The sequence below is a fragment of the Haplochromis burtoni genome, unplaced genomic scaffold (genome assembly GCF_018398535.1).
Source record: "Haplochromis burtoni strain Fernald_Lab_line unplaced genomic scaffold, NCSU_Asbu1 Contig_351, whole genome shotgun sequence".
In the NCBI taxonomy this organism is placed as follows: domain Eukaryota; kingdom Metazoa; phylum Chordata; class Actinopteri; order Cichliformes; family Cichlidae; genus Haplochromis; species Haplochromis burtoni.
The window spans coordinates 135317-146660 of NW_024582712.1; the positions used below are offsets into that span (position 1 = coordinate 135317).

The 11344-nt window shown below is 38.6% G+C and overlaps 2 protein-coding genes across 2 annotated transcripts in view; both read right to left on the reverse strand.

Annotated features, from left to right (window-relative positions):
- Positions 1 to 481: 481 nt before the first annotated feature.
- vwde (von Willebrand factor D and EGF domains) lies at positions 482 to 3678 on the reverse strand. Its single transcript, XM_005942859.3, has 5 exons — positions 3258 to 3678; positions 2929 to 3024; positions 2404 to 2508; positions 1218 to 1313; positions 482 to 793 (listed from the first exon to the last, which is right to left on the reverse strand). Exons 1-5 carry the CDS (start codon positions 3676 to 3678, stop codon positions 681 to 683), a joined length of 831 nt encoding a protein of 276 aa, XP_005942921.1. The 3' UTR covers positions 482 to 680.
- Positions 3679 to 6974: 3296 nt separating this feature from the next.
- LOC102309893 (transmembrane protein 106B) overlaps positions 6975 to 11344 on the reverse strand; it is a 10747-nt gene continuing 6377 nt past the window's right edge. Inside the window, exon 8 of the mRNA XM_005942856.3 lies at positions 6975 to 8182. Coding sequence (XP_005942918.1) covers positions 8062 to 8182 — 121 coding nt within the window. The 3' untranslated portion in view covers positions 6975 to 8061. The remainder of the gene's footprint in view (positions 8183 to 11344) is intronic.

The window sequence follows — 11344 nt, forward strand, 5'->3', positions numbered from 1 at the left end:
ATAAAAACAATGTCTATTTTTTCTTCATTTAATGACAAATTACAGTATATTGTGTGTTTATACAACATAAAACACATTCAATATTTAAAAATAAAATAAAAACAAACTAAAACGGTACACTTTATATAAAAAGAGGAATGAACGTTTTGTCTGAAATGTGAAACCACTGCTGATGTACCTTAAACCAGCCTTATTTCTAATGAACAGCAGGGGCCAACTGGTTGCAAAAAAGTAAGTTAAAGTAAAATTGTTTTTATATATAGCACTTTCAAGATAAACATTACAAAGTGCTTCACAACAAAACACTAGAAATAAAGACATAAATGATACCCAAAGGGAAGTTTGAAAAGATGACTTCTTAGCTGCTTTTTAAAAGAGATCACTGAGACCACAAATCCCACGGTCTGACTGTGTATAAGTCTATAAAAAGATTTATTGCCTACAGCATGATGTTAAATTTGCAAGTTATATTCACATTTACAGTAAAATAGGTGAGAAAGAGGGTATGTTTTATGGTGTTTCCAGCCTGTTTCTAAAACTCCCAAGATGGGTCTTCACTAACTTTAAGGGTGACATCATAGTGGCTACATCCCTCTTTTCCACACAGTTGCTGTAAAACTAACTACGTCCCAGTATAAAAACATAATCACCCCCACAACATTGTTTGATCCTTGGGTGCACTAGTGGGACTTTTTCCTCTCCTCGCAGCGAGGTCCAGAGAAAGGAGGTCGACAGCGACATTTGTTGGGAGAAACGCACTTCCCTCCGTGCAAGCAGGGCTGACTGCATACAGCTACGGACAAAAGAAAACAAAAGCACAGGTACTATTTGTAAAACCAGGGGAATGGGAAATGAGTGAAGAGCTTGTAAATTCTAGCATCATAAACTCCAGCAGCTGGTCTCAAAGGTGTGAAGTGTTGTGACATCTGGAAATACACTAAGCTGAAAAGCAAATCCAAGGTGCAAAGAGAAAAATCGGGTATGTAAAATGCACTGGTGTGAGAATGGTGCAATGTAGTCAAGAGAGCAGAAAGTACCGGAACTGGATGAAATGAAAAAGACTTTATCATAAGGAATAAATGCTCCCAGTGAAGGGCCAGCATCAGAATTGGGGTCATAACACGACTCCGTACATCTGAGACTCCTCGATTATTTAACCCAGTCTCATCAAATGTGCACAGCAAAACGTTATCGGTCTTTGGGAACAGTGTACTCACCCATATGGCAGGCACCACCCAACCATCCCTCCGTGCAGCTGCAGATTCCTGGAGCCACACACAGCCCTCCATTCCTGCAGCCCTGGGGACAAATTGCTGCATGGGAAACAAACCATAGAGGGGTTTGCTCAGCGTGGAACAGAAATATGAAAAAGAAAAACTTACAATAAAAGTTTGTGCTTTGTGAACACATGTGAACATATTTTTATTTAATTCAGGCAAAAGTCAAATGTGAAAATTTGACATTGGTCAGACCATACAGTGGCAGTAGCGGCTGTAATGTACCATTGGTACATGCACGTGACGTTTTTCAGGCATTTTCAGCCTTTATTGGACAGTGACAGTAAAGAGTGGACAGGCAGAGATCAGGCCTTCACTATTATTATCTACAAACCCCACCGAGCTTTGCAGGTCCCTGCAGCACTTCAGCATATGGTTCACTTGCTCAAGCATCATCCTGGCCTTTATGATTCCTGCTTAACTACATATGTAACTATCCTATGACATTAGGTTTAGCAAGTGATTGGTCTGTTGTGTTGGTTGCTAAGTTAATTGTGGTTTTATGTTGATGGTGTACTTGTAAAATTAGTGCCATGCATATAAGAGAAGGAGTTCATATTAGATTTAAGCCCTCCCGGTGCCAATGACCCAATGTGTATAATGTGTATGCTAGCAAATATGGAAAATGAGCGTAGGAAGTCATCGAGTCAGCTAATGAATGAAACAGCTTTAATCCTAGAAGAGCAGCAAGGCTGAATATTTCATCTAGACCACAGAAGACGGATTGCTAGTCCAACAGATCCTTAATTTCACATGGGGAATGCATTAGTGGAAGCAGTCTAACAACAGATTTTCATCACTAAAAAGTCAAGTCTGAGTTTCATTTGAAGAAAAATCTTGGTAGACATATAAAAAATTGGCTTTTCAATCTTTGCTGGGTTTTTTTCCAGTTCAAACTGAACTGCAGTTTTCTGCCAATATTACAAACTTCACCACAGCTCTCCAGCTGTTACACCTGCATGTCTGCCTCATCCACTAAGTCAGACTGACTGTTGCTTCCCTTGGTGACAGCTACTTGGAGCCATAAAAAGCCTTAAACATCCACTAATGTCTGCAGCTGATGAACAGCTCCATTTGGCACCTTTGACCTCCTGTGTTAATTGGGTAATTAGATACAGCCACGAACCCTCCTGGCATTTTGATCCGGCCCAGCTTGAAGGGCAGATACACTTGGCCACGCCGTTGACAGCGGTGCATTCTCCTCCATTCCAACATCCCCCATCGCACGTCACTGCAAAACACACACACGCACACACACTGTTCATGAGATAGTTTTACCATACCACAAAAGATTTAAGTTAATTTGGGTATAAACTCCCCAAAGCACCCAGGAAATTCTTCACTACACACCATTCTGTTGGAATGCATTGACTTATGCATTCATAAACTTAATAAAACACATTTAAAAAAATCTAATCCATAAAATGTTTTAAGAACTTCGACAAACAAATGAGGCAGTACGTGAGCAACCCAACGCTCTGGAGCAACAGCTGAAAACTGTGTGTAGTATTCTGAATAATAGTAAACTGAATACAAATGAATAGAGCAGGAAAATACACCAAAAGCAAAGAATAACTGTCATCATGACACGCACACACGTGTTAATACACTTATTGTATTAGAACTGTCCCGCTCCCATGAACTCGTTTACCTTTGTGACAATATCTTCCTCCAAATCCAGGAGGACATCTGCATTTTCCAGGGCGAAGACACACTCCTCCATTTTTACATTTGGGATCACAGTTGGCTGCAAAATTATCCACCACAGTTTTTTTAATAGGCTTCAAAGTTTTGACCTTCTTTCTCAGAAGTCTTCGTCACTTTAAATTAATTTGCAACAAAATAAGTTAGTCATAAACTGGGTCAATAAATAAAGTGGCGCATTAAACCATTTATTCATAGCTGAGCTTGGCACGAGGTCTTCCCTGTGCCATCATCAGAATTTGAAATTACGCGCAGATAAAAGGTTTGTCACGTCACCATACTGGCAGGTCTCTCCTTCGTAGCCCCGGGAGCAGAAGCATGTGTTGTTGCGGATGCAGACTCCGGCGTGTTCGCACGGCGGCTCGCACTTCGCTTTCAGGTCAAAGACGAAGCCGACCGCGACACCCCGGGGCGCGTCCGAGCCTCCGGAGCACACACCGGCGAGCGACATCAAAGAGGCAAACAGGAGAGGCGCAAAGAACATGGCCGGATGTGCTTTGTTGCTCAAATGAAGAGTGAAAAGAAGCGAAGCGGTGGACGGATGGAGGAGGAGAAAGTCTCCTGAAGAAACAGGGAAAACTTCTCGGCCAGGATGGTGGTGGTGAGGCGGAGCAGGGAGATCGCCCTGGGGTGGGGGCTGGGGCTGTTTTTCAAGACTTTGGATCAAATCTATGCAGTCCATATTTGCATGAAACATATAGGTTAGACCACCGCGCAGATTACGCAGTGGGGTTACATGAAGTAAAAGTTTGACTCTGCCACAACAGATTCATAATGATGAGGTTTCCCAATAGTTTGTCTGGAGTTATGACAGAGATGCTCAAGATACTAATTAAATTAGGGCCTAAAACATGTGGATAGCACAGCTTCACCATGCTGCTCTATAGCAAAATACTCCAAAGAAGGATTTAAGAGTAATCTGATTGTATTTGCAGTCTGTTCATTGTGCAATAATTTATCTAAGGAATGCTACATGTGGTAACATAAAAAGTATTTTTATTGTTGCTTAGATTAAAGCGGTTGTGTTTCATATGTAGTTTATATGTAACACCCACAAAGAGAGTAATATAACTGCTCCAGAATGTCTAATAAATAAATAAAAATCTGTAGTGTAGTTTGTTTTGTTTTTTTGCTAACCATAAAATAAAAATGTTTCAACAAATGTAAGAGCTCACCTGTATGAACTGTATGAAACACTGCTACTTGCTGTTTAATCCTCACTGATCCTGTGCTACATGTTTGGGACAGTCTACCATAAGGTGGCTGGATGAAATAAATGGACAAGTTTCTGGTACATATGCACATTTGTTGAGTAACTATGCTCACTATACTTGGTATCTTCTAGTACAACATTTGCTCCACAAAATGAGACACAAAAGATGCACAACTGATTTTGAAGGTTATCAGTTGACCTAATATATCTACACACATTCAGGAAGCTCACTTTACCCAAATCTTTAACTTTATTAAAGTTACATAGCATCTATAACTAGTGGTATTTAAACAACATCTTACTCACTTCTGTTATAACAGCAAGGACTGATTTCTAAGGCACATAATTCATAATTTGTGCAAAGTATTATTTTTCATGGCTACACATCTAAGGTTTTATTTTGGTTTAAAGAAACTGCTGTGAAATATGCAACAAAAGAAAAGTGCAGTATTTTATACTGAGTACATATTTCACAGCGATGTTGACAAACTATATCTAAAAGACTGTAGAATCACTTTAAATGTCTATGATTATATTTGTCAGAAAGACAGAGTTTGGGATGTTAGTCTATGTAGAGCACATATGGAAAAACCATTTCCTCTTGTTTGGTGAAAAGAAACCCTGGGTCTGTATGAAAGACGGGGTGAGGGGGAAGTTCTGTTGTAATGACAATAACACAACCAATCAGTAGCGGATGTGGTTCTTCTCTCTGCTCCCTTAAAGCTGTTCAGAGACCAAACAGGCAAAGTAGCTTTCTGTTTGATTCTCTGCGTTTTGCATTTTTCAGTAAAAGTGAACAGTGTTTCTTTATTCTGAGTTCTGTGAGCTCAGAATAAACAGAGTTTGCATAATACTTGGACTACTCCAAGTACAAGATTTAAATTTCCATAAACGGTATGGAGTCGCTCTGCTGCTTATTCACGGAAAGCTTCTCTGGACAAGCAGTCAGTCTTTCCTTGGACTCACCACATCAGACTTGTCGTGCATGACAGAGTCCAGCTGGAAGAGAGACAACTGGACTTTATGAAGACCTTAGCATAGTTCTTCCCAAACAATCTGAACTGAAGTAGCTCACAACAAATGCAGTTATGTAGATTTAGTTGGCACAACACACAAATATTCCAAACATCTAAAAATCAAGAATCAGCATTATACTAAGCAGTGTCGGGACAGTGAGTCTGACCTTTTAACTTGATTTAAATGGGTTTCCTCTGTGGCCAGTTTAGAAGTGTGAGTTTCACTCATATCTGGGTGGATTTCTTTGGTAATAAGATTTTCATTGAAACTGGTGATAATGTGTTGAGTCACTTTAAATCAACATAGTCCTGTAGGGAGAAAATAATAGGTTGTCGCTTATTTGCAGAGTGATATCTTCATGTGGTTTATTTGATAATGCACTATATTCAACCTGCTAATCAGCAGTTAGCCTGCGTAACCACCAAAAAAGATAAAGAATAACAACAAAGATGAATGCCATCGTGTTAAAAATCCAAAGGGGAAATCACTCATTTAGTAATAAAGTACCCCCAGAAGCAAAAATAAAAGTACAGTGCTGCCCCACTAACACTCTACTGGCAACAACTAAAGTACAATCAGTAAGCAAAATACATTAGCGATGGGGGCAAGAGGGTTTTTTCTCTGTTGTATGTGTTCCAGTGCAGCTCTGGTCTAGACCTGTGACCTGGATCCCGGAGTGGAAGTGAGCTGGTGGTTTAATGACTGCAACAGATGTGAACATACCATGATACACAAGGGGCCTGTGCCTCTCGCTTTAGGAAACAAACAGATGGATAACACCAGAAAGAAGTTTTGAAAGCAGAGAACAAAATTAGGTTCTTTGAAAATAGTAATAAATATTACTATTATCATTAATAAATAGCTTAAACACACACAGCTTTACAACCACATCCTCAATTCTAATTTATTATGAGCATAAATGGAAGTTAATAGATGTTGCTTTATGTGTGTGCTTCAGCTCTGTGGATAGTTGGAGTGAATAGGTTCGTGACAGGATCCCAACAACATTAATGAGTGTGTGTGGGACACCGTACTAATGCTAAGAGGCAGATAAACAAATTTGGCATGAGGAATATGAAGGACAGTTATGCTAAAGTTTGTCACTGGTCTTCTGCAATATTACTGCAAATTTGCAATCTTATTTCCAAATTTCATCTCTGAGTTTCAGTAGGAATGCACAGACAATGACAAAGAGAAAACGTTATTTGCAGACATGTGCTCGTGAACTAGATCAGAATATGGGACACTATTTCATTTTGTGAGAAGAAAGAACAAGTTCCAGATAAAAGTACAGTATCTGGTCACCCTACAATAGCTGCAGCCCCCTGGTGGGTTGTGAGGATACTGCAGGTGTAGTTCTTTTGGTGTAATACAATAAAACCCTGTTATCCTCAATAAAAGGAAGATGTTTATGTCGGGTACATTTTCTAGACAAAATCATTTATGGACAACTAATTTATGATCAGATGAAATTTGTTTTCGCACATTTGTAAGAAACCTGCAAATTTTATCTCCTATTCATTGCTCAAACATCTGCATCAAGTCCACTGAAATGGACTTGATGCAGATGTTTGAAAACATGAAGACCTACTTTTTCTTGTCTTTTAAACGTCCAGTTTCAAGTATTAATGTGCAGTAATAACAATGGAGTAATGAAAAGGTAAGAATTTGGGGACCTTCATACTTCAGCTGAGTGAGACATTTGGCACCACTCTGTGTGTACACAGTATATTAGAAGCACACCAAGAAAACACAAGAAACGCTCAAAATGAATAGATTTTATTGTCACCGGCATGCATGAAAAACACAAAACCACTGTTTAGATGTTAGAAAATAGCTGGGAAACTTTCACATTTATGGAATATTACGAACAGCTTGATTTCGGTTTACTTTCTTCAAAATGACGTGTAGAAATGTGGAGATTTTGCAGCGATTTAAACTGTGAAACTTTGCATGTTGATTTAAGAAATTATATTTATGTGATCAAAACAGCAAATTACACCATGGCCCACAAAAATAGGATTAATTTAAATTTTAAAAAAAGGTGACATTTGTATGAATAAGCCTATGACATAAAAATATTATTATAAGTTATTTTCTTATCAAGTGAAAAATGTATTTTATTTTTCAGTAAAATATGCTCATTAAGGTCTTCAGAGTAGTCACGCGTCGCTTTTAACCTGATGATTAACAGAGTTACACACACACACACCGCACAAAAACTAAAAGTTTAGAATAAATCAATGATGACATGAGTCTGCTGTACTGCTCTACACACTAACAAAATTTGTGAAACAAAAAGAGAGAGGCTGTTTGTAGAAAGGAGTCAAATAAGAGCAGAAAGGAATGATTAGGAACACCTCAGTAGCTTTACTTTCAAAAGTCAATTCTCTCTCACACGTTTTAGAAACGATTTCATAAAGTGGTGTAGAATGAGAGGGGCTGTGAGCAGCTTTCCCCTTCTATTTAAGCAATATTCACATTACCTTCTCTTCAAAAGGCCCAGCTAAAGTGCATCGTAAGTAAAGCTATTGCTTCCAGTATTTCAAATACAGAGGAGGAGTGATACTGAATATTGAATAATGTGCTCTGTTTTTACCAGCCTGGAAAAACTACAAACCTCTCGTCTCTGGGCCATGAGGAGGATTTACAGGTCTGGTTCACGAGGGATAAACCATCGTTTGGTGGTTTTATTGCAAAACGTCTATTCTAAACATCATGTTTGTCCTCTAAACAGAATAAACTATTCAGGACTTAAAAACCGATGAGCCACTACGACTAAATTAAAAGCAAAGATGTTTTGTATGGAGGTCAACAGCAGTATCTGATGCCTAAGCTCTTTTGCTTCCCTTATTGGTAGACCTGCACATGCCCGTGCAACGAGGTGGTGTTCCCCCCACAGTCCACATACTGGTACATCTCCTGGGAGACCTGCTCCGTGTGGCCAAAGTAAGACGTTGTCACCATCACCCTGAAAAGCAAACAAGAGTCAAACATGATCAAAGTGCAAGAGATCAGTGGAAATAGTTGTGCAGCAGTCTGATATCACTGCTATCATTATTTGCTGTTGAAAGTACTGTAGCTCAGAACTTACACCAGTGCATTTCCTCCATCTATAGATCTATCACACCTAGACTCAACATCTTGTTCTGGCCTAAGCTCTAAATAAATTCTGTGCAGCGTTCTTGTGAATTGAAGTGGAATAAACCTCTATGTTATTCTATGTGGCATATCAAGTCTTCTCTGCACAGAGCAGTTTTTCATAGTTATTCGAAAATTAAAGAAAGGGGAAACATTATCATATGAAGCGTCCATGAAGAGCTTACAATTTCTGATTAAAAGTTAACTATCACAGCCATGTACCTATAAACAGCTAAAAAGATTAAATATCTTGAAAATAGTAACAAATCTGATCAATCTGGATTCAGCACAGTAAAAATCAATAAGAAACAACACATTTTATCTTCAAAACAAACAACTTCTGAAGTTGACTTTTTGACTGCTGGGTTTGGACAGCTTATTGTTCTGATCCTCACTTGAGGGGTAGACTACAAACAAAATTCAACACAGCGAGGCTTTCTTTATGCTAGCTGTCCTAACAAAACCCAAAACCTCAGTTGGAGATAACCATTATCACAGTTAAGAACAGGGTTTATCAGCTTCCTCTATCAGGCAGGGGTATATGCATCAGGCTCTGTGCGTGCTCAAACCAAACTGGGCATTTTGCAAGTCATGTGACTCTTCTTCTGCATGAAAGAATCATAATAGGTGCTGTCTACTCCAATCAGAAGCATTATCAACTGATGATGATGATGATGATGATGATGATGATGATGATGATGATGATAAAATTGTGATTAAGAAGATAAAAAACATTACAGCAAAATGCATCACTGCAAATAAAACAAAAAAAAAAATTATATAATGTTGCAGAAAATCATTAATCTGGTGGTTTCGTGCACAGAGTAGTCCAAAACATTTGAATTCAAGTTATTTTATCTCTGAGCACGCTCTCTGTGCTGCTGTTTAGCTGCTCTGAAACTGTAAACTGGATCCATTTTAACATTAAAACTAAATTAAAATTGCTGCACTTTGTCAACATATCAAAGTGAAAACTATTTTATGGATTGAACAGGTATTCCTGCTGTCTGTTCTTGTAGCGTCCAGCAGTGTAAAGGAGACTAAGCAGTAGATTAGAATCAAGTACAACAAGGTTTATACAATTTCTGCATAACAAAATAAATCAGTATACATTTCAGGTGCTTCAATCAGTGGTTTAAGCGGTGGTACGGCTTAACGACTTGGACATATAAAACATATTCCCCCAGTAGATAAGCTAGATAACATTTAATACATGCTGTAAATAAAAGAATCAGTGAAAACATGAAACATAATCTGATCAGAAGCAGGTTATCTGTTCAGTCTAAGTTACCACAGTGACTTAGTCAGATAAAAAGAAATCCACTTTTATGACACAGAAACCTTTAGCCTGGACCTGCTCACTAAGTCATTAATCTGGCTTCATAGTGCAGGCCTCAGGTCTATGTTATTCTGCATTTACTACAACATGCATCAGCAGCAGGAGATCTGAGATAGCATGGAGCAAAGTGTCAGCAGTTAGCTACACCAACAGCCAACCACAGCTTTTCAGGTGAGTCATGCTGAAAAGTTCAGATAACACCCTGTTGACTTCTCTTTCTTGCTCTTATTACAGTCAAAAACTGGTTGGGAGGCTTTCCTTGTACTTATAACATCACAAAATCGACTCCTAGGAATATGACTTCACAGCTATCAGTTCCACTCCTCACTTGACAAGTTTGCATGATAGTAAGAACAGTCTCATTGAGAGCAGGCAAAGGAGAAACTAGAATAAACAGTAGTTGTGAAGAGTCGCACAGTGAGCTGAAAAGTGATTGGTGCAAACAATGAAAACAGTGACCCCCCCTTCGCCTGTATTTGCTTTGGTCTCACTGGGATTTTTTAATTTTACTAAGAAATGCCAATCAACTAAATTTACATTCTTGGATTTATTACATTTTATTTAAACAAAACAGTGAAGCAAAGCCTGACATTGTCTTATGTATAAAATTAACTTCCAGTCTGATCCTCAGAGTGACTGTGAAAACAGATCATTCATTTAACATTAGTATCAGATGAGTACTTGACATTGAAAAATGCATGAAGCCAACAGATCTGTGTCGTATCAGAGCTGGGAAAAGTTGCATTGGTGCATCGTTAGAAAGCTGTAGTTGCTGCCAAGGTGTCGCAAATCTTGCAAATAAAGCTGATAAGAGCCCTGCTTCCTCTGCACATTTAGACTGTAGTCTCATGGATTTTAAAATTTCCTAGAGGTAAAACTTAAATTAGTCCATCTGAAAATCTGGTATTGCCAAAAGCTTTATAAATTTTTTTATTGACATTACCTCATTGGCCTGACATTTATAATAATGTGATCAATGAGGTTAGCAACCTCATTGTAAGCTTAGTATGACAAGCTTGAGCTTGTTCGGTTTAGAGGGTTTGGATGTCATCTTGACACACCTTATTTTGCAGAAACTGCTTTTGAATACTGAAGTGTCCAGTACAAATGTATTAAGCTTAAATGATTGACATACACAAAAAAAAGAAAGAAAAAAAAAAAAGGTTTAACATGAAGAATGCAGCTTTTGAAAGTGACGGGACAAACTGATGTAGAGAGCGGACGTCTGGCTCTGTTGGAGCTGTAGAAACACTCGCAGGTGTACGGGAGTGCTACAGAACAGTGCTGCTTTTAGCTTAAGACATTTCTGCCAGACTGCAGCAAGACGCAAGCTTTTTTCCCCCTGCATGTCACTGCATGGTATTAATATAATTACTTATTTACTTGGTATGCTTGTCTGTTTAAATAGCAGAAGTGATTATCAAACCAGTTTTAACATCCACTTGCTTCCTAATTTTTTGAAGAGAGTCAATTACTAGTGCAAGCAAATAATTTCTCACAAAGACACGGCATCATTTTCATACTGTCAGCTGTGAGCGGCAGTGTCCTAACACTGAAGTGTGTGTGTGTGTGTGTGTGTGTGTGTGTGTGTGTGTGTGTGTGTGTGTGTGTATTATATGTTATATAAACCTTAGTCCCCGTCTAGAAAGGAAA